The sequence below is a fragment of the Netta rufina genome, assembly GCF_964035555.1.
Source record: "Netta rufina genome assembly, chromosome: Z".
NCBI classification, from domain to species: domain Eukaryota; kingdom Metazoa; phylum Chordata; class Aves; order Anseriformes; family Anatidae; genus Netta; species Netta rufina.
This window is the reverse complement of record NC_140126.1, coordinates 64,540,647-64,564,676: the sequence shown is the minus strand read 5'-3', so window position 1 is coordinate 64,564,676 and position 24,030 is coordinate 64,540,647. Positions and strand designations below refer to the sequence as shown.

General features: G+C 41.2%; 1 protein-coding gene across 3 annotated transcripts in view; it reads right to left on the bottom strand.

Moving 5' to 3' along the window:
- Nucleotides 1-909: 909 nt before the first annotated feature.
- Nucleotides 910-24,030, bottom strand: part of DGKQ (diacylglycerol kinase theta) — an 89,233-nt gene continuing 66,112 nt past the window's right edge. For all 3 annotated transcript variants that reach the window (XM_084305471.1, XM_084305472.1, XM_084305473.1), the window contains 8 exons: nt 23,067-23,218; nt 21,552-21,700; nt 20,187-20,368; nt 18,226-18,326; nt 13,021-13,167; nt 11,910-12,021; nt 9,930-10,082; nt 910-8,770 (listed from right to left, as the gene is read on the bottom strand). In XM_084305471.1, the coding sequence (XP_084161597.1) occupies nt 8,672-8,770; nt 9,930-10,082; nt 11,910-12,021; nt 13,021-13,167; nt 18,226-18,326; nt 20,187-20,368; nt 21,552-21,700; nt 23,067-23,218 (1,095 nt within the window). In that variant the 3' untranslated portion in view covers nt 910-8,671. The remainder of the gene's footprint in view (nt 8,771-9,929; nt 10,083-11,909; nt 12,022-13,020; nt 13,168-18,225; nt 18,327-20,186; nt 20,369-21,551; nt 21,701-23,066; nt 23,219-24,030) is intronic.

Genomic DNA, 24,030 nt, shown 5'->3' with positions numbered 1-24,030 from the left:
TGGACACCCCAGCTAGCTCCCACAATTGCATATTTGAAATAAGTGCTGGGTTGCAGCTGTAAACATACGTGTAAAAGCTGAAGTGGATAGAATTTGAAAATCAATGTTTTAGTGTGCCACACCACCACTTGAACCTGAATAATTGGAAGATGTGTCTTTGCTTTTCCCAGTAGAAGAGACAGGAGCATTTCCCTTCCATTGTTAAAGCAAGCTGGTAGGCATGCAGCTTGATTATGTCATGAGAATGTCTTTCTTTCTTTTTTCTTTTTTTTTATTTATTTTTATTTTTTTAATTCTTTTTTTCCCCCACAGTATTCTGTTTGCTTGTCATCTTTTCCCGGGACAGTAGTCCTGAATCAAGTTATACTATACATGCTTTTTAGATGTGATTGTAGCTACTTTGAAGCTTCTTGGCTTGCACGAACAAGGTGCACCCTGAGACGCTAGGGCAAGCACAATCCCCCCCCTATTTTTCAATAAATTGGGAAGAAACAATTCCCTCGTGCCAGGGAAAGGGCTGATGGAGCAGGGACCTCCGAAGTGGAGATGCCAACGTGATGGACACCACGAGAGGCAGGCCAGGAGCTGCAGGGAAGGCTGGGGCTGTCCCGCCACAGTGCTTCCCTTAGAAGTAACAGCTCCAGAAGTGCTCGACCCTTGCTGAGTGTGTGCATGTAGCAGTGTGGGCATCATTGTAGCAACTAAAACCTAAGAAAGGAACCAGGCTGCTACAACGCAGCCACCCTCCCGACACCCAGCCTGGAGCACGACCCGGCCTCACACAGCGAGGCTGCAGAATGCTTAACCCAAGCAGCGCCCGCTGGAAACCAGGCACGTTTCCCTCCTGCCAAGTGTACTTCACCATCTTCAAAGAAGCACAGCTACTCCACAGACAACCAGGGTGGAACAGATACTGTATTTTTTCACAGACAAATCCTAGTTATAGATCTCTGGAACTTGTAAATAATACTTAGAATACAGAATTTCAAATCAGTGCAAAATGTACAGTCAAATTAAACACAAACATATTGCCAAATATATACAGAATTGTTCTCCAAACACAACCCAAGGACAAACAGATGTTTAAATATACGAGGAAGGTCCATCTTCTATAAATTACTTTTTTTTTTTTTTTTTTTTTTTTAACCAATTAGTAGATTAGGTATGCTATTTGTAGACAAATTACCACAGCATAGTGATTTGCAAGGCAGACACTGAGAAACAAGTTACATCATCAAAACCCTGTTTCTTGAACCAATGCACAAGTAAATGTGAAAATGCATTACTAGTTTGAGGCACACAATGTGGAAGGCTTTCGAGCACTTGAATGCTTATGCTTACACTTTGTTTTCTCAGTATTATTAGGCAGGTGCACAAAGAATAGGCACGAGACAACAGCTAAACTGTTTGGTGGTCAGCTTACCTTAGCTTGATGGGCCAAGTTGATTTATTAACAATGTATTAGAAGATTCACAAAAACGCTGTAAAACATCTTAGAGTATCTTGATATTAAAACACTCATTGAAAAACTGCTTGAAGTTGGCTTATTTAACCAGAGGTGAAAACCACAGTTACTTAAGCTGTAGTTTGAGAAGAGTTAACACGTGATGAGTGGTTTATAAGTAGGAGGGACACTGAAATCTACACTACATGACAACCTCTGTGATGCTTTGCATTCAAAGCAGAGATACTCCTATTAATTAGAACTTGCAGCTTATTCAAGGTATTGATTGCTACTATCTACACCATTGATAATTAAACTATCTCAAGGATTACTTGCTTTTGGCATGTTCAGAAAGCTGGAGTTATACAGCTATTGCTATGATACAGATCCCCACAATTTTCTTTTAAAATAGCAGTGAAGGCATCATAAGCACCTAAAAGTACACAATAAATACTCAGTAATTCTTCAAGCACCTCTTGCTACCCAATTTGGCAAGGTCAGCAGCACAAAGAAAGGGATGCCACGGCAAGGCAAGCTGTAACTGTTTGACACAGGGACGGGCCTGATTTATGCCTTATTTCCTTCAGAAAGCAAAAGGACCAAATTGTGGCATATCCTGTGGACAGCGAGAGATGTCTCGAAGGGCCAGACAGTCACCAGACATGTAGCATTCCTGCTGTCAAGCACAAGGGCAGGCTCTCTACTCCTTATCTGACAGTGGTTTGTATCGGGAAAAGTTCAGCCTTCGATAGCTGGTGTTTACGTTTGGAGTTGCTGCCAGAAGTGTGATACGGGATACACACAACGTACATGAAGCCACATCTTCCGAAATCAAGTCTTCTCCTAAATAACACACTTGAGCCACAGTGACATGTTAAAAGGGTGTGTTGCGAGAAGAGCTCAGAGGAGTAACTACACCAGTAAGTGTCCTACTAAAAATACTTTGCTTTGGGATACATCTTTGATATCTACATACATTTATTTCAAGACTTCAGAACAACCTTTTAACAACACTGAATTGCTTATAAAACACTCTGATAAATTATCTTCACAAAAAATAAAGTCAATCTTTTCGAAAACACATTCAGTAACAACACCTGTGTCAGTACAAAGTCTGCCCTACGAATCAATGGCAGAAAAGTCATAATCCACATTTAAATTTTTCTACAGGGACATAGCTAGGAGGCTAAACCGGAAGGCAACTATTTTATTAATTGTCATGGGAAGCAGAAACAGCGCTTCCAGAATGCAGGAAGGGAATGCACTGTTTCAACTGACATGTACAGGTTTACAATCAATAGTCACTGTCCTGTAAACATTGAAACTGCTGGTCTAACTGCGTGTTAAGACTAATACATTGCATTTGTTTCACTGCATTCCATACTTACAATGGCTACTCTGTTCAAGAATACAGTAAGTAGCAAAGGAACAAAGGCTTTGAGCTGGACTTCTCCTACAAGCCAGGTGTCAAGTCAGTAAATGTTGACATTATAAATAAACTTTAACATTACTCTAAAGCATTATAAAATCAGACTAAGAAGCCTAAATCTTAGAATAGCAGCCAATTCGTAATTGTTTAAAAATATATGTGAACTTTCAGTCAGTCAGATATAAATACATACTGCGATGTGGGGAAGACACCACCTCCCATTCCCAAGCAGAGCTTTTGAAAACACAGTATCAGAGCTGGGGATCAAGGAACACTGCAAGTCAGAGAAACTCTTGAAACGTTAAACAGTTGCATTCTACAAACTTGTGTTCATCATTACCTGAAAGTGCATTTTTATATCTGTAGAATCATCCCCATATTTACAAAAAAAGTACAAACACTGCAATTTTGCCACACCCTAAAACTATCCAACCTGCTTTTACTGTTAAGTGCAAAAAGTCTGTGAAGTGATACATGCACTGATGAATACAAGGTCAAGGGCTGAAAATGGAGGCAGTGCTGCCACCACGAATCCCAGGCATGTCAGTAGTTGCTGAATGTTTGCCGCACAGCTGCAAAAATGGCTGAAGTAGAAGCTGAAGCAGAAATCAATGAACAGCTTAAAGGCCAATAGCTAGAGTGGAGTTTTAGACCAGGATCTCCATTCCCTGCCCTCTGCACAACCTCACCAGCCTTTTTTTTTTTTTTTTTTCTTTAACCAGCTCACTCACGCCTTTGTTACCAGTGTCAGTATAAAGGTTGGGCCCAAAGGGCAGGAAGGCAGCCTAGCAGGAGAGGAAAATGCAGAGTTCACGCCAAGGCAGCAAGGGAGAGGTACGTGGTGCAGATCGAGAGACACCTATCTCCTGGCAGCTTCCTCAAGGGCACAACGCCAGCGCACCCTCAAGTTTCAGTGCTGGAGCACGGGTAGGTGGCCATGCAACACACACCGTACCTGCACACACAGTCAGAGCACACTACAAAACACCCATGCAGCTGCATCTGTTCTGTCTCCAACGTAAGTCCTTTTTAGGTGTTGCAGAAGTTCATCTTACATTCTCCTCCCTCAGAACGAGGCTTCATTTGGAAATGAGGTGGTTACATGCCAGCAGGCTGCTGCAAGGTAACGCGCACGCCTGGCTGCTCAGCGATTCCACAGAGCTGATAATCAGACCATTATTGACACAGTACATTATTTGCTCTTTAAAGAACTGTAATCTGCACAATACTTTGAAGAGGGTAACTGTGAAGATTAATGAGCAATTGTCTGGAACAGTTCATTTAGTTTTGTTCCTTATCTAAGTCTTGAAGTTGACTATGCTGCAGCTTCTAGTTTTTAGAACATTGCAACAGGCATTGCCATTGATTTTAAACACACTAAGACTTGATTAAAACCTAGAAAAAGTAAGAGGGGCTCAAAGTGTACACATGCAGATACTATAAACACAGTTGTGCTTTGACTATATTGCTATCATGTCGGGAAGTACACATCCCTCAGAAATGTGGGCTGAGAGCCTCGGTGGGACCAGCAAGAAAGCAAGCCCTGCCTTCTGACCACGACTGGTGAGAGAAAGATCCAGAAGTGAGTGCTCTTTGCAAAAGCCACAAAACCACACACCATTTCCTTTCATGGAAATACAAGGAAGACTATTTTAAGGGTGTGTGCATATACACGCATATGCATATATGTACACACACAGATACGAATGTATAGAAATAAAGTGTTTTTGGTAATATAACCCAGTTTCATACAAAAATCAATGCAATGAAAGCATCAGCAATTTAAACTACTCCAATCAAGTCTAAAAGTCACGGGAGAAAAAACAGAAAGTTTTCTGAAGTAGTGTTTTTATCTCAGGGATAAGCTTTTGAACTTAGGTTTAAATTCAAGACAGAGGTGATGTATTCACCCATCAAAGCAGATTTTAACCAACTGACCACCTTCTTCCTTGTTTGTGACAGTGGGGTATTTGAAATGAACCTTGGCTTTCAGGACCCCTCTTCTCCCCATGCTAGGAAAGTGTAGTAAGACGCCAAATAAAAAGCCAGGAGCTCATCAGGAAAGAGGCTAGTGCTGCTCTGTGTGCCTGCCACCGTCTGCAGGTGAGCTGAGAAGGCAGGGCAGGATGAAGGTGATAGCAGCGAGCCTGCGTCTTGCCCTGTCAGTGGGTTATGCTTTCTGATTCTGTGTCCCAGATGTTGATTAACAGCTGTCTGTTCAGAACTGAGCCTCCTTCCCAGTACTTTTCTTACTGCCTTATTTAAAGCACTTGGCCGTGTGAACACCAGCTACCCACACAGTGCTCCTCTCTCCACTCAGTGCTGAGAATCATCTATCAGCCCGCAGTGATGTCAAGTATACTGCATTGTTTTATGTTCAACGTGAAGGCTAAATCAAAATGTTTCCTAATAACTGCGGGGAGTTTTATCACCTCTCTTCAAGGAAATCTCACTCCTGTGGAAGAAAATACTAGGCCTTTGCAGATAATCAGTGTGAGAAAAATGCCAGAAAAACAAACAAACAAGCAAAAAAACAAACACCAAAAAAACAGGTATGATCCCCTTGATATACTGGCCTCTACAGTACCAAGAAACTGGAATGTCTTGATAGAGACATTCAACAGAGAGTTTCTTCTTTTAAAAACTTTACAAGAGCTTTCCTATCTCCGCCACCCAGGAATCTGTTTTGTCTTCAAAACGTACTAAAAATCACTCTATGATGTGGAGAGACCTTAAATGCCAAGTGTGTTTTTCTTAAGATGTATTTTCATTCCAGTGTGGCACTCATCTACTCAAACAACATGTGGGAGTCAGTTTATGGAAAAAGGGAAAGAGAATAGAAAACTAAAAGCCTCCATATCTTCCACTAGGATCTCCTTGGACAGTTGCAAGGAGAATGTGTTTATATTTCTGTGTTGCCTTACTAACACACTGCTACCCTGAGACAGGCTCCTACAGCGCTCCAGGTATGGAAAATCCCCATGGAAGGAAGGGCATGTCACAGTGAGGGGCCCTGTGATTAAAATACTCTGGCCCAAGAGTTTCATGTGATTTGAGAGAACAGATTCTGAGCAACAGAGACAGACAGCCAGGCCTTTAACGAGCCAAGAACATGAACACTGTCAGTTACATGCTGCAGGATGATGTCTGTCTGAAAAACAGAGTCAGACAGGCTTATTTACTCGGGCTGTAGAAGATAGCCAGTACCAACAAGCTTGAAAGTTTATGCATGTTATCTGTAATAAAGAGTTAGCAGTTTTCCTCTCCATCTTTGAGTCAGCAACCATACAGGAGACCACTCAGTTTTTCAACTACCCCAAGGACAAAAAGCAGTTTCTCTGGCTTTCTGGACAACTACAAACAGCGATGTATTTAAGATTTCTTCTCTAATTTGTGAGCTTCATCCTGAGAAGGCATAGCCTGAAATACAGCACACCCTTCCTCCTTGCAACGCTGGTACCAGGATGCCAGAGGAGCTCCAGTTAATCCTTGCTGCCCAGGTTCTGAAGCTGAGACAATGCCATGGTTAATGACCAGGTGAGTGTCCACACTACCTCCTCCTGTACTGTCCATGCTACTTCCTTCACAGCACGAATCTAGTTTGCATGGTGAATAATGGTAAGTTGTAGTCCATGTGGTAGTACATGAAGATAATTCCTAAAAATTAGACTTACAATTGAAATAACAAGCTCCAGTGGAAAGAGGAGTCCTCCAAATGCATGTCTACAACAACAGTAGGCACCTGTTAACAGAAGGAATCACTGGGCAGCAAGGAGAGACTGCAGGCAGCTGCCCTTTTTCCATCTCTGTTACGTCTCTGTTTATAGCCTTAGCTGCGTAGCTCTGTCTGATGCTACAGATGAATGTTTTATAGTACCCACATTCACACCCATGTCTGTACCGTAACTGGAAAATATAAAGCACAGGTAATGACCAGATGTTGCTGGAGATGGCACAGTGCTCAGAGTACAGACTGATGTCAACAAACCCAGCAAGAACTATCTAACCACATAATGGTCTCCAACACAGGACAATGGCTTTTGCATGTTTCAAAGGTATAGTGAAGTTTCCTGAAGCAGCTGGAGATGTTTTTCTAGACATGCTAACAAGAGGAACCTTCCTGAAGCTGCCACTTGAGTGACAAATCCACGTCATTCACAGCCAGGTTCGTTACTACCATGCAACAGAGGACAAGTTATCACCCTGGCTAGCTAAGTGGACTCTGATCCATGCCAGCAGAGCTGAAGTAGCTCCAGGGAGCCAATGCACACACGTGGCAAAAACACACAGCCAACTGTGCTCAGAGGGCATCCCGTTATGATGTTGACCTGCAGTGAAAGGTTAGTCACTGGAGGACCAAAGCAAGACAAAACCAGCACTGATGTCAGTAAAGATGTCAGATGTCAGTGAAGACCAACATGACCGCAGCCACGGGGAGCAGATGCATGTAGCACATTACAGGACCACCACATCAGCCCTAGTGCCAGTCTCCAGCAGGTAGCTTGAAAACTACTGGATCCCTGTGTCTTCAGCAGGTGGGTAAGCACAGAGAAGTGATCTCAGTCTCACAGGAGACGAGAGAGGAAACCTCTGAGGAGCAAACACACATCCCAGTGAGATGAAATAGTCAGCTGGGTCCACAGCTGCTAGCACCACCCACAGGAGACCCAAGAAGGCTGGCTAGATCAGTGAGTTTTCATGACTGCTATCACATCCCCAGTTTTCTGAAGCCTACAGAACATTAGATGCATGGTACAACATCTCCTCAGTCTTCTCAGCGAAGTTACTCTTCAGTATGTCAGTTCAGCTCTACTGTATCACTGTGCAAATTCACTTTACTGAACACTAAATGGTACCTGTTTTACACTAATTAGTGACAATTCTTTTAGTCTTTGAACTTGCTGTTAAGTAACAGTCCAACTCTGACAAATACCGAAAATGAGATAACACAAGTAAAGGCAAGCAAAGCCTGGTGTCAAAGATAATGGTCTCAGCAATAGAAAACAGTCAGTATAATGTAATACTGCCTCAGGTATTTTTGTTCATTTTTTAGAGTGGTAGCTGCTGAAATTCAAATGTTCTTTAAAACAGGCTATTATCAACTTCAGTTGACAACTTGCTCTAAAAGCTGTTTCCCCTTCACTCACACAGTCTAAATGCTGTAGAAATAAACTCTCTGAAATATTTTGACTCAACTGTTCTAGTACTTTCTTTCTTCCCAGTGCACGGGGCTCCTTTTATAGAAATCATCTCTCCTGTGTTTTGTATTTTTTCTCTTCTACGGTAGTACTGTTTCAGCTATGTTATTTGGACTTATCCAAGGAGTTCTCAGCAGCTCATGTCTTTGCCTTTTTTTGGTTTGGAGGTTACTATGAGCATTAATTTAAAACAACACATTTTCATTTATGGAAAGATACACCAAAACTTATCTATGGAATGATTTTCTTAAAGAAAAAGCTGGGAGGAGGGGAAGAGTCTCTGCGAACACAGATGCAGAAATCTCGGCATCTTGGAATCTCTGTTTGGCCTCAGTTCCATATATATTAAAAACTGGGAAACGATTTATGGAAAAGCAACCCAAAGTAAACATCTCAAATGAGGCAAGTGGTACATAATAGTTATTTGTAACAATGAGGCACTATCTTTCAAAGACCACGCAGAACCCAGTACTGTTAAAATGCAATGAAAGGCACGCTCCTAAGCAACCCTTCTTCACCAGCTGTCTGCACCCAGTTTTACTGAACCATCTCAGTATCTACAGTAGTTGTGCTGCTTCGCTTCCGAGCACAGGTCTCCACTTAGCGTCCTCCTTCAGATACTGCCATGCTATCCACTCTCATCTCTTTCAGGCTTCCAGTTTTTTTCTGTTTCTGCTTGGACTTTTTCAACATATGTACCTAAAACGGAAAGTTTTTGAAGAAGGTGAGTGAGAATTCAAATATCTGTAGTCAGATATACATAAGCAGACCTAAGGCAACTAATACATGAGCAAAATGTTGGAACTGCAACTGAAACACATTGAAATACACTACTGGCTGAAGCAGCTATCCTTGTAAAGTGCTAGGATTAACTGATTTTTACATAAATATATATATATGCATGTAGGTACATGCATATAGAAGTGTAAGAATGTGTGTGCATATATATGAATGTACACACATATACATACACATACATACGGGTAACGCTATCAGTCACTAGCCTTAAAGACAGAAATGTTTCTTACTGGAAGGACAACTTAGGTTTGTTCTTTCTTTCTCTCTTTTTAACAATATCCTGCAGGAAAAGAACAAAGTTTAACATATTCCCAAACATCTGAGGTATGACCCTCTTTTCTCATTTTTCATCTGTGATGGCTATTTTTCTGGTAGCCCTCCTTGTAGGGATATGTCTTGTCCATAGCAACAAACTGCTGTGAGTTAAAAAGGTGTCCTTAAGGTAGCAGATGAATCTGTAGACTTGTGCACACCAGAGTCAACCATTGCAAAACATTTATTTCACAATTTCAATATCAAAAGTTAATTCTTAAGCAGCTGATGGTCTTTTTTTCTGTATATACACTGAAAGACCAAGGAAAAACAGACATCAGTTATCTCCACAGACTCTTTTTTTCCCCTCGGAGTTTCCTCCTCCAGTATTCACTTTTTTCCTTTGCTGCTTTCTGACAGATCGTCCCTCTTCCAGCACAGCCAGCAGGCTGTTTGGTCCCTTACACACTGCAGTGCTACCATGGGCTCCATAACTGTGATCTGTTTCAGAGCAAGCAATACTGCCTGGAGATCTCAATACAGGAGTGCAAATTAAGTCACTTGGCTGAAGCTCAGGACTATCGAGGATGACTTTCTTAAACACAAGCCTCATCTGACCCAGTGGAGAGGGTCCTCAAACCATTCTCTGAATAAAAGGCTGTGTATTTATCCAGCAGTTACGACACTGTGCTGACTAGCTCCTTTGAGGTTAAGCATCAGAACACAACTGATGAGCAAGATAATATATTACTATCCACTGGAGAAACAAAGATTTGTCAGATTTCTGAGACAAACCTACAGTCATTACCTTTGGTCCAGCAGCAGAAATAATAATCTGTCCTGGGGCCTGAATCCAGGGCTCTCCATCAACTTGAACTGGAATTGGCTTTAGGAGCGTTACACGAAAATACGAGCCCTGGGCTATGCGGATGCCTGATCGAAAACCACCTTGGACTTGACCCTGTTAGGAAGTAAAAGCCTGGATTATCAAACATGCCAGTGAACAAAGAAGCACAAATACTAGCTGCCCTTAAACTGGGTGGATACAGTTTTTTTCTTACCTGATGTCTTAAGTTTCAAGCTAAAGAACTGCCTAGGCAAAATCTGCATAGGATGCTTTTACTGATGCAAAATTAATCATTTAATTAGTGCATGAAGCATAACATCCCCTTGCAAGCTGCCAGAGGCGAAATAATTTACACAGTGGAATCACTTGTACATTCATTTTGGGAAAGGAGAATGCATTCACAAAGTCATGTTTGCTTCTACTTCCCTCCTCCATAAAATAGTAAACACTTTTTCAAAACAACTAACTATACACACAGACTCTGGTGCACGTGAAATGCCAAAATCTAAAAGCACATTATCATAAATCAGGGAGACAGAGATTTACAATATCCAACTCCATATTCATCTTCAGCTAGTAGGATCAGCGTTAACCACAAAAAAAAAAAAAAAAGATGCAAAGGCAACTCTGCTGCTAAAAATTGTCTTGGGGAACATGTGCACATATCAAACATACAGGTAAAAATCTTAATACAAAATCACAAGAGCATCAGTTTGTTAATGTTTATATTCTGAAGCAGTATGTTCATTCCTTGGTGCTTCTAACAAAACAAAACTTTCAAGGATCTCTACGAAACTACTTCTCCTAGTGGAAAAATTTATGTTTATCTTCCTTAAAAGAACTAAATTGCAAAACCGTGAAGTTGGCTGACACCAAAGGTTGAGCTGCACAAACAATTTTAAGTACCCACCTTTCCATTTTTGGTGGTTGTATGGATTTGTTGTCTCTAGTTACCTGACCACATATACTTTTTCAGCACAGATTTCTTAAAACAGTGAAACAAATACGAAGAAAAGACAAAAATAACGCATCATTCCACAGGACTGCATTGCTAACAGCAGGCCATTTAAAAAATACGTACTACATGGAAGAATGAAAGCTACACTGATTGAGCGATAATATTCCTTGCATAACTGGTATACAATCTGCTTCGTGTAGCATTTGGATTAAGTATCAGATTCTAAGAGACAGGTATTGGAATGCCTGTGGCAGATAATTATAAAGATACCTCTCTAAAAAGCATCTCTGCCCTGGTTGCTTTGAAGTATGTCCAGATTTTGTGTGCACATACTAAGTGAAGAGTGGGCATTCTTATGACATTAAAATGAAATATTGCTTTCATCTTATGAACTATTTGGTTTTGACGCCATGATAAAGGGTAGTTATGCATTCATGTATTTGTGTTCCATATCTATGTATATTTATGCACCATATATGCATGTGTGTTTAAGGCCTTAGTTCAAAGCCTGCATCAAGCATTTTCCCATGCTCTTTTAATGAGTACTTCACAATTCTCATACTTCCCATCCTAGCACAGATTTCTTCAGTTTCCTTTCCATCTACTGTCACGTGGCACCTAAATATGGATCTTCAAAGCAGGCTAATACACAGGCTACAAGGGGCGCTGGGGGCTGTGGAAGGGCATACCAGTTACAGCTAAACTCCTGAACATTTATTCACTCACAGACAGCTGATGTTGCTCATGAACTCTCTTTACGATCTGCAACCATTTTTGCATGAAAAAAACAAGAGCTTGATCAAACAGTGGTGTAACTCTAGCACTGCTGCCTATTTTTAGGCACTTGCAATGGTGCAAGTGGACTTGCAAAGTACTGTTTATTACGAAAATAAACGAGTCTGAGAAAATGTATTTACCAGGGAGGCTCATTCAACTCGTTCACGGAAATGCATTCCTCTGTTCTCGCTTGGTTGCTAACTTACCATGTGAACAACGCCAGTCACACCAACAACTTCCAGCAGGCCATCATCGATGCGTGGTTTCTCAAAGCGGTCATCGCTGTCAGAGCCCCAGAGATCGGCTCCAGACCCCCAGCTGTGCAGAGAACACACCACAGTGACCACCCCGCCAGGGATGTCTGGTCTGTCAGACTTCAAAAGCTGGGCGCTCTGCTCCCCACCAGTGAGAGGGAGACAGCTGAGCTCTCCTGCACCGCGAGAGCGAGAAAAGCTTTTCTAAAATCTGAAAGACTTCTGATCAGATCTTTGAGGAGTGAAAGAAGGATTGATATAAGTACTTCCCGTTTGAAAGAACTCAGTAGTTAAGCAGGTGTTCCTGCACTTCAATCGCTTCAACTGCTTCTGACAATTTAACACGGCATTGCTTTTCATGCAGTATTGACCTTCCTTACTCAAATCACTTGCTTATTCTTTTGGTGCACAGACTGCTCAGTGCTAATCCTGATCTTTTCTTCTCCACAATTCTCAGGTAGCTTAAGGTTAAGAGTCTATTTGAAGAAGGTAGTATGGCAACGCTAATGACCTGCTGTTACTGAACAAACAACAAAAAAAGTCACTCATCACCAGCAAATTCAAGGAAGGCAGGTTTCTGAAAGAACTGCCATTCTTTCTCACAGAACAGCAATTTCACCTCCCTGCTGGTGTCAGTACAGCCCCAGCGCCCACAACAGCTTCCTGAGCTGCAGGTTTTCCACAGCTCCCTGGGTAATAGCATCACCAACTCCACACGTACCTTTGATGAGGATATCATTCCAAATTACTGTTAGGACACAGGATAAGAAATAGCAAATGTACAGGGGCTTGCACCGGGAGAACGAGGTAGTACCTACCACCTTTTTCGGAGTGAGATTGTGACTTTCAAAGGATAAGAAAAGCAATGTTAAAATGGTATTAAGAGCCAGGCTCCTTAGGCACAGTTGCAAACCCACAGTGTGGCAATAATCAAAAATACCCAGGAACAGTCACCTATCAGCCCAGACCATTTAATTTCAGGAGTGATGCTTAAGCACCAAGCAGTTTTCCCATGCACACATCCAAACATGCATCTACAGAAGATCCCTCCTCTCATTTTTACCTGGGTATATTAATAAAAATGAGTCCTTCTATACTTGGCAACTCCACCTCTCGCTGATCCACCTGAAGCTTTATGTCTTTGTGAAGATTTCTGGTATGACTTATCTTCTGCAGCCCAACTTTCACATAAACTCCTTTGTTGTGAAACCTAGGAGCAGACAAGCATCACGTAACTAAAAGGCAAGCCCCAGAACAGTACTGTTTTGTACTACAGTACTACATTGAACATGTGCTAGCATAGCATTGTCCTCTAGTGGGTATGTTTAAAGAGCTTTTCAATTTTTTATTGCAGAAACAAAGCATAAGCCACAAACTACTTCATATACTTTTTACTTAGAAGAACTGTGCTGCCAAGGCATGGGGAGATGCAGAGATGTGGAGAAGCAATACCTCTTTGAAAAATAAACTTCTGTGCTGAAAAACTGTATTACTGATTAAGATGTAGGAGACGTCACAAAACATTTTTAACTGATTTATCATGCAATGGTAGAATAATTAAGGCAGAAAACCCTCCCGAGTCTGGGCTTTACATACTGCTAGTTCATTTAACCATACTCAGCTGTAGAAATTAAAAACATGATTAGTAGTTTTTGACAGAGCTCTAACACACCTAATTTTAGAGTAAAGAAAATATTAGGAAGATTTTACGGCATCCCTTGAAACGTTAAAGCATTTGAAGAGTTACGTAAACAAATGCCAGTTAAATGCAGATATTCTTTTCTTTTGTAACGGTAACCTTTGGATACATGGCCTTCAGGACAACCTTAAAAGAAAAAGCATGAATTTTGACTATTTGGCCCTATTAACACATGGGTGTCATTGGAATCCAGCTCTGCAGAATGTCCCTAGCATTATGCCTGAATGATGCAGACATTCTAGTGGGGAAGACAGCCAACTTAGCATGTGGGTTACAGTCAATTCTCCAGACAGAGACTGTTCAGTTCTTTTAAGTTATTACATTGGGAATGATTTATCCTACGTGCCAACAGTTTTAAACAGCACTGAATTAATGATAGGCGAGGGATAACCATTTAATATATGCTTCCACTCCAGACAAGACCAAGAGATGCGTCTATGCTAAGCCTGATTTGAATGCATTACAAGCAACTGAAAAATAAAACAGGTAGGAAACAAAATACTTTAAGTATCCTCAAGAAGTACAAACTTTAGTTGCATGAAGTGAGAAGCCTTGAGAAACTAGCAGAGTATGACACAGTGACAGAAGTGCAGACACTGTTCCGAATTACAAGAGTTCTAAGAAAGATTTGGCCTCTGAGGTCCACAGGATACATTGGGCAGGGCACCCTGTGACACATAACGAAGTGTAAAAACTGTCAGAGATCAAATACTATTACTCTTATTTTTGCACACGTATTCCATTTCAGCTATGGATCCTATTAGGACATCGAGACCAGAAAAGAACAAACTGATTTCTGTAATGTTATTATGCCAATACCTACTTAATGGTTGTGAAGGCGACTGGAAGATTTTGCAATTAAAACAGCTCGTTGAGCTTGGAAGGGTGAACTCTGAACGTACACTACTAGACAGAGGCACCACCCTTCTTGGTGCATCTACGTGTCGGGCATGGCACGATTTGGTGGGAAAGTCCAGGTGGAAGTTGTCAGCCCATTGCTAGCAGTAGCAAAAAACATACCAACTTGCCCACTTGGTAGAAAAATGAATAATTTCCTAAAGCAAACCCTTGTTTACATACATTGTACTGACAGTAGTCTTAGGCAGGAATCACAGAACTAGTATTTGAAGCAGTCTCCAACACCTTATTTGTGCTGAGGGACTTTGAGTTTTCGATTTGGAGGCAAGGCTCACGTTGCAGTCACTGCTGTGAATGACTGACGGGGATGACAAGAGGAGGGAAGGGCTTTATATGCAGGTCATCCATCCCCATGGAGCCCGTGAGTCTCTGCAGCAGCTCAGCCGCAACACTTGCACCATGATGTCATCCCAGAATTATTTGGAAGGTTCTCTAGAGCACGGATATCAAAGTAACATCCTACTACTCAGACCAGTGTGCGGACTTGACCTACACAGCCCAGGAATCACCCATCAGTTCGTTTTTCTACAAACGATGCACTACAAATATAGCCAACATACTACTTAATGCCCCACTGGCCAAACCCATAAAGCTACACCCTACCAGAAAGGCATTCAAAAGCTTGGACTGACACTGCAGTTTAGCTAATTGAGTAAGTCAGAACAGATAAAGTTAAAAGGTGATCCTATATAGGACCAGTTTTATGGACTAGGAAGGTAAACAGCTGTTTTCAAGCATCGCAATCCTGTGTTTGTTCTTGAAAGACCAAACTGAAAAACACCCTTTTCTTTTAACAAGCCCATGACTAAGTCTCCATAGACTCAGGGAGACACCAAACCATCAACTATGCTGTAAGTTGAACCGTCTCTGTGGTTGTTGCCCAAGCAGCAAGAATCTCTTGTGGTCAGAGAAAGCAAGACCCATCCATAAGCACTCTCCAGGCTTTCACAAAATCCAAATAAAGAAACCAGGTTTCAGGAGGCACTAAGAAGCCAAGTGAGCTGATGCAAAAAGCCAGATTCTTTACAGCTCCTGCCACTGCTGCATACGCAGGAGGGTAAGTTTGGGGAACTCTTTTATTTACAGGTGCTGGATAAGAACTCTGTGTGCCAGCAGGCATTTTTAGATGAACTGCTTTTTCCCATGATCATTAATAAACTACTAGGAAACATCTCTTGAAAGGGAGTTGCAATTCTGAATTGCATCACAGAGTATGGAAAGCAGATCAAAGAAAACAAGGTGAGCACTTTTCGTCTAGTCTTGCAATTTAATAATCCTACCTAGGGGATGTCACCACTGCAAAAGCCAATAATCAGCCTCTGTTTGGGTGATTTTATTAAGGTTTGTTCCCTACTGACAGGGAACAAACTTTACTAGGCTCACTTTCAACACGCCCAACACAGAAAAAACTAATTTAGACACACCAGCTGTTGCAGCACTTTAAAATCCAGAACTGACAAATCAAACAATCAATACTTTCAAACCTTCCCCCACCAAGAGGAGTTTTGTATCCTCAAAAGACAATTTTAAAATTGCATTAAATTGTGCAAAGTATTTTCTCTGCCTAATCTTACAGCCATGAGAATGCCTGTCACAGAAACATCCTGCCAATTTTGGATGACACAAAGGAATGTGATCTCTTCCCTAACAGGCAATTCTAAAGACTGTTCCAGGATCCCACAACAACTGAGGAATAAAGGCAGATGCCCTGATCTTTAGCTTTATATTGTAAAAAATAAAAATCATAATGCCTGGCACTCAACAATGAGAAGCCACCACTGCCAAAACATACACTGCTTCTGCCTGCTCTGTGGTGCAAGTTTGGTGTTGATCTCCCTGCAGGGAAGTCATCACTTTGCTGTGATCTGCTAGCCCAAGGTAAGGAGTCCTGAGCCTGCAAAGACACTCTACAGCGTGAGGACAGAAAGCACACAGATTTCAGGACATTTACCAGCCTAAGGTCTTAAATCAGAAGCACACACAAGCCTGTTTTCCTCCAATGGACTCTGCAACATGCAGACTTTGTTGCCACCACCTGAAACTTCCCATTCCGCATACAAGAGCAGCCTGTCCATATGCCAGCTGCTGTTGCATTTAGCATTAAATAGCCATGCTTCTTAGTTAATTTATTGAAAAAAAAAATGCTAATTTGGCTAGCAAGTGTGCACTTGCATATCCTGGGAAAGGGGAAAGCCAACAGTTTTAACATGGCTCTCTGAAAGGCCCCGATTTCATAGGCACTGTTGGGCTGCACAACCTGTTTGTCCCCTGCAAAACCATACCTGAGTATCAATTCAGAATTCATATCTCTTTCCCATATCTTGACTCACAGAAACATACAGCCCTTCAGATTTGAAAAAATAAAAATAAAAAAATCACCCCCTCTTTCCTGCACAAAAACACTACGCTTGCACCATAACAATATACCTGCAGAAGGTCTGCAAGAACGATACCGAGTCATTGCTCATCACACTGCTGATGCTGCACGTTATGGGCTGGTAAAGATTTGAGAGATTAAAAGCACATAGGGAAACAAATGTCCAAGCATAACTCTTAAATACTCAGTCAATAAGTAAAGGACACATCTTCTAAAGTGCTGTAGCCTTGCAAAGTCAGAGTAGTCTATTTCAAAGGAATGAGTATAACTCTGATTTACTTATGTTCACTGCAAAAATAAATCCAGAACAATTTAATGGACTAAAACAGGCACTGCTGTATGCAAACTTATCACCCATGCTGTTTTTAATCCATTGGACTGAAAATAAAAAACAGTGCCTGTTGTCCTAATAGTAATTTACATACCATAAACAGTATTTTATGCAATTTTTAGAAAGTGTATGAGCAACATCTACACTGATAGACAGGCGAGGTTTCACTTTATTACACTCATACCTGGCCAGAAAATATTCTTAATAGTTGGGATTGCAATACTGTGTAGTTGTAATAGCTTGTTCTGGCAACCAAGGGACAACTTAGAGGACATTTATTCACAAATGTAGGGGAATAAAGAGCAGTCAAGAACAGTTTCTACAAAGAGCTATTCTTTAATTAAACAAATGTGTTTTTTCTTTTTCCTCATCATTTTCAGTGATTAATGAAAAAAAAAAAAGAAGTACTCTTATTGATTGATCTGCATGCCAGAATGAGGGAGGTTTCTCTTCACACCTTTTTTATCACTCTGTTTCACTTGAGATGCAGAGACTTTTTCCTAAATCACTATTACCAGCATGCAGATGCTAACACACCACTAAGCAAGGGTTGGAAACGTATGATGTGTTTATTATTCACGTACCAGCACTGCCTCCCCTCCTGTTATAAGCTTTGAATAACAGATATTTCCACTTTCTTGAAATTTCACTGAATTGGACATTGAAATTTTTGTATACTGAATAATAATGACAGGGCTTACAAAAACTGCTCTGATGCTCTCTCTCTTGGGGAAAAAAAAAAAAGGAATAGAAAGAAAAAAGAAAAGCCAAACAAATTCTGCATCTAAGAGTTCATGGGTATTTTAATTCCTCCCTGTGTCTGCTTTACCTCAGGCAATGTTATTTGTGAATACCTGTAGCAAGATTATCAGCCTTAGTGTAAGTTGGAAGTTATATTGTACTACAGCACTTATCCCTCACCTCTGTTTTCCCCCAGGATTACCTGCTATTAAATTTCCCTGGTTCTTCTTCTCTAGCATGATGGAAGTCCAAGCTCAACTCTGCATCAATGCCAAGACCACAGTAATTGTTCATCTGTACAATCTGTCAAAAAAAAAAAAAAAAAAAAAGTTGTATTATTTGCTCAAGGCTTACATTTATAAATAAAGAGGTTCCAAAACCTTTCAACAAAAGCAAGAGTTGCAGATAATTCTTCCAAGTCATTTACATCTTGACAGATTTAGGAAAATATTTTCCAGAAACACTGCACTAAAAATAAAGCTGTACAAAGAATTGTTGATACATGTAGTTATTAATTCCAAACTGTCAGAAACTTAAAAATTTAATCTTAATTGCTAGAAACAGGTATAATAAGGGCAGAAATAAAAGTAAATGCAGAAACAAAGACAACCCAACTTCTCCAAGTGATTCTATGCAATAACTAAAAGACTTGCTGAAGGGTAACACCACTACTATTTTTGGCATCAAGAAGGGAATTATCATGATGTCATTGGGAAGATCCCGTTCCTGAACTTCATCTTATGTTAGATGACCTTGACTTCACCTTTCAACTGCATTTTAAATAGCTCTACATGTGGCAACTTTTTACAGATTTCTATTCTTTCTCCTACTGATTCTTCCTTTGCCTGCCAGCTCATTCCACAGCTTTTCTATCCTCGCCTGTGATTCTCTCACCTTTCATCTTTAAAAACCACATTAGGCACTCAGGGCAAAATCTACCCCCGTGCTGTGGGTTAACCTGGCATGCAGCTCAGCACCACGCAGCCATTTGCTCAACCCACGCCCAGTGGGATGGGGGAGAGAATCAGAAGAAAACAAGATTCCCTTTTTGTATTTATATTTATTGCTGAGCATGATGCCACGTGGTACGGGACATCCTGGTGGTCCATTTGGGCCAGCTGTCCTGGATGTGTCCCCTCACAGCCCCTGGTGCACGCCCAGCCTCCTCGCTGGTGGGACAGCACGAGGACCTGGAAAGGGCTTTGCTCTGTGTAAGCACTGCTCTGCAACAACTAAAAACATCAGTGTGTTATCAGCATCGTTCTCATCCTAAACACAGCACCATACCAGCTAATAGGAGGAAAATTAACTTGGTCCCAGACAAAAGCAGGACAACCCACCTCCACCAAGTTAAAAATATCTAGAAGCAGAGCAACTTAAATTCTCCCACTGACACAACGCCTACGGTTTTCCAGCAACTGGACTAAAATCTTTGACGTGAGCTACCATTATTACAATTTTCTACTTTACTTTTGCCATATATTTTCTATCCAATTTCTTGGTTTTGTCTGATAAAATAAACAGAACTAGTGTACACAGAAAGCTCTGAAGTCACCACCTACAAACAACATTTTTATTTTCCTGCACAGAAATAAGTAATACAAACCAAGGGAAAGGCTGTTTCACTCCAAAAATGTAAAACAGATGCTGCAAATATAGATACCCAATGGCAATAAGTTGATAGAAGGATTTACTTCCTGTATGTTTTTGCTATTTATAGTCACTTAATCTGTAACAGGAAAGATCAAAAGTAGTCTCTTTAATTTTATTTATTTATTTATTTATTTTTGGTCAACACTCCAGTTTCATTAGTCTTCTGGAAGGCATTTGGCTTTCTTTGGAAAGTTTTTCTTACTTGAGAAATATGTATTCTCCTAAGCAAAGCAAATAGGTATGCTCCTGCTTCATGTATCTTTCCATTGATCTTCTCTCAGATACTTTTTGCCAGCCAATGAAGAAACGTGCTCTGCAACCAACCAGTCCTACCCAAATTGAAGCACTAGATCCAGACACAAGGTATGTTCACCACAGATTAGCTCAGCAAGGCCCAAGCACTAGATAGGAGAGCAATAAAAGATTAAATGGTGCTAATACCTATCTTCTTCATCACTCTCAACAGAACCACAGTTCTTAAAAGTCGAACCTGAACAGTGCTCAGCTCACCTTTGGAGGCTCGGGTTCTGCTACACCATTCTCCGCACCATCAGCAGGTTCTTCAGCATCCAAAAGGATAGTCCAGCGATCCATAAGAACGTCGTCTGCCTCATCCACGGAAATCAAAATAGAGTAGGGGTCCTCCCCACTGTAGCCAGCTCCCCAGCGTAAGACTCTCCCTAAGTCATTACCTGGGTAATAATGAAGAACCCCAAAATATGACTGCATTTTGTAAGTTAGCTAAAAGCATCAAAAAGTGTATTAGCCCTGTTCGACAAGATGGGAGGGGACCTGGGCAACCTGATCTAGTGGGTGGCATCCTTATCCATTGCAGGGGGGCTTTGAAGTGGGTCATCTTTAAGGTCCTTTCCAGCCCAAGCTGTTCTATGATTCTACAAAATAAGTTATTAAAGTAGTACAATTGGACTGAAAAGTTAACAAGCATAAAAAAAAATCTATTTGTGGTGGTTGCATATGTGCTTTGTGTCACAAACAGACATGTTGTCTCATCTGAAAAAAATCATAAAAAGCAATGGAAAAAATGGAAAAATGTTATGGAGTTGGGAAGCTGGGCAAAGTGGACTTTACTGGTCTACAGCAAGTGCTGGTGCAGCTGTGATCGCCAAGGGTACAATATTTTGCCCTCTCCAACTCCTGCCCACTCAGACACATCCATAGCAATAGCCCTGCTGCTCATTTTTCAGTCAAACTGTGACCAACATTTTGTTGATGAGCTGATACTACATTTGATATCCAGTACCTGCCAGAACTGAGTCATGGCATCCTCACTGCAAAACCCTGTAGTTTGTCAGGTGGATACATGAAGACAAACCTTCTGGAGGGCAAGCAGGCACAAAGCCTCACACAGAGATCCAGCAGGACTTCCAGCACTGGACCAGTCCACAGACTGCAAGCAGACCTGTCAGCAGTGTGCTAGCACTGGGAGTTCATCTACCCACTGATCCAAGAACACCTCTGTCATAAGCCACCACCAAAAAGGACAACGTCTTAAGAGACAAAATGAAGGAGCTATATTCTGAAGACTATGTGCACTTACTCATGTGGTAGGAGGCTGGGTATGAGAGATCAGATCTTTCACCCACTACATTAGAAAACAAGCATTTAAAGGTCATGGCTCAAGAGCTGCTAAATTCAATCCCAATTTAGCATTAAAATAAAAGCTAAACGCAGTTCTGAGCTACTTGGGAAGGCTCTTTGCTGTGTTCTCTGCCCCCAAGTCCATGTTACTATGTTCATTATTTAGAGATTATGCCAAAGAGTCACTCTTCCCAGCAATTATTCCTTCCAAATTCAACATAGCACAGCCATGGACAGTGAGAAGTCTGGGACTTCAGCACTTGCCCTGATTCTCACCTGTTCCTAAAGGTAAGATGGCAACAGAGGGCTCTGAGCACACCAGCTTGTGTCTGATCTCCTCCAGCGCACCAAGAACCCAACCCACGGTGCCATCGCCTCCACACACCAGCACTCGGAAAGAAGGGACTTTGGAGAATGTGTGAAACCTCCATTGAGAAACAAAGAAAAGGGGAAAAGAAGCATTACAATGTAGTACAGCAAAGTCTCTTCATACGTTATTTAAGGTAAGACATAGTTACTGGATTTTTTCCGCCTTCACCATCTGTCTCAGGATCAACTTCAATGAAGTGAGTGGAAATACAGACACTTTTAGATAAATCTGTTTTCAAGTAGTAAAAACCACAATCTTCTATTATTTTCTAAGGTGGAGATCAATTGTTAATCACTTCCTTCCTCAACAAAGACAGAGAGACCTAACTGTTTATAGTTTCCGTTTGAAGATCTATTACTCTCTTAATCTTTGTAGAGATTTTGATTTCACTTAGTGATTTCTATATTGTAAGTGTGGTATTTTGATAAGACTTCTTGTTCATAGTACTATTTCGTTCACTGTCACCCTTTATGGCTTTTCATCCTACATACCAAAACATCCTGCAAAGGAATTTTTACTCACATTTCACGAGGAGCAAAAAGCAAGTGGAAGCAATTTGCCGTAAAGCTGCGGAAATATTTTATGGGTAAAGCAAAATGAGCCAATTATCAAAATTACAGCCTCAACTACATTAGAAAGACATCAAAATTACACAGCTCTGACAAAAAAAAGTTTGTGCAGCTTGTTTTACTTGCTTCCTGCATAAGCTGCATTTCCCTATGAAGGCTTTTGTTTGGAAGGTCTTGTCACAACAGTTCTTTGTTAAAGCAGCACTGAAGTAATGAGGGTACTCTGACTAGGCTGCAAACATTGCTTTCAGTTTTATGAAGCTGGTGACAAAATGGTGTTGATAAAATCAAGTAATTGGTTACTGCCTCCCTTACAAGCACATTATGTTCTGTTCCTTGTATTGAGAAATGCTGCAGCTGTGATCAGGCAGGCCCTGCTAATTCTGTAATTGTGGCCAAGTTTCAAGAGTCAAGATAGAAAATTTTATTATAATTGCCTCTTAGTTTCCATGAAACGTTAGAGTAAATAAAAGCAAAAAATGAGCATTCTTGTAAGGCAAGATGTTTCTATTTTGGTCCCCATTTGATTATAAAATCTTTTTATATTTAACGATTATTAGACCTGCATTATTGTAAAGTATGCATGACTTTCCCAGGATTTGACTCTACTAAACTTGACACAAGCATACACACCAGGAACTACTCTGTTTTCTTTAGAGAACTTAAAAGCTTAAGTCTGCTAAGTAAGAACCAGTTGGAAGGTCTGATCCACCACTTTGGTCTCCAGGCACAAAACATATAAAATTTGTATCTTCATAATAAGAGAATCTGATCCTTCCTTAGAACAAAACAAAACAAAAACACCCCTAACAAAATAACATCAAGAAAAATGTTAAAAATACTACAACTTACCCAGGCAGAGGGCCACCATTGGTAAGTTCAAAGACCTGATGTGGATTTAGCAGCTTTCTAAAACTGTACAGCAGATCCCGGCCTTTTAGACCACCGCTTTTTGGATTCACAAACACAAGAAGAGGCCAGCAGTTCTGTGGTATCTTGGAAGCCTGAATGAAGAAAAGGAAGGATTAGCCAAAACCATGACTAGGCAGGAAAATTACTACTGCATCTCAAAAGTATTTCCTGAAATTTCCTTGATGCTTAGTAAAAAAAAAAAATCCAGATTCAATAAATAAAAAGATTCAACACCCAGACAATCGACAAGGCCAGCTGCTGATTTTGTCTTCCTGGGAAAATGAAGTTTCCTTATCCCACTCCTACTACACAGTCTGGCCTAATGTTAAAAATGAAGTCACTATCAGTAGTCCTTCCTATACATTTTCAGTAAAAAAGTTTACAGAATCACAGAATGGCCAAGACTATGGAAGGGACCTCTGGAGATCACCCAGTCCAACCCCGCTGCCAAGCAGGATCACCCAAAGCACGTTCCTCAGGATGGCATCCAGGTGGGTTTTGGGTATCTCCAGAGGAGACACCACAACTTCTCTGTACAACCTGTCCCAGTGCTCTGTCACCCTCACAGTACAGAAGTGCCCCCTCCTATTCAGATGGAACCTCCTGGGCTTCAGTTTGTGCCTGTTGCCTCTTGTCCTGTTGCTGGGCACAACTGAAGGGCCTATTTCCATCCTCTTGACACTCTCCCTTCAGATATTTATAGACATTGATGTGATCTTCTCTCCATCTTCTCTTTCCAGGCTACACAGGCTCAGCTCTCTCAGCCTGTCCTTATACAACAAGTGCTCCAGTCCCCTGATCATCTTCTTAGCCCTCCTCCAGACTCGCTCCAGTAGCTCCATGCCCCTCTTGAACGGGAGAGCCCAGAACTGGACACAAGACCCCAGGCGTGGCCTCACCAGGG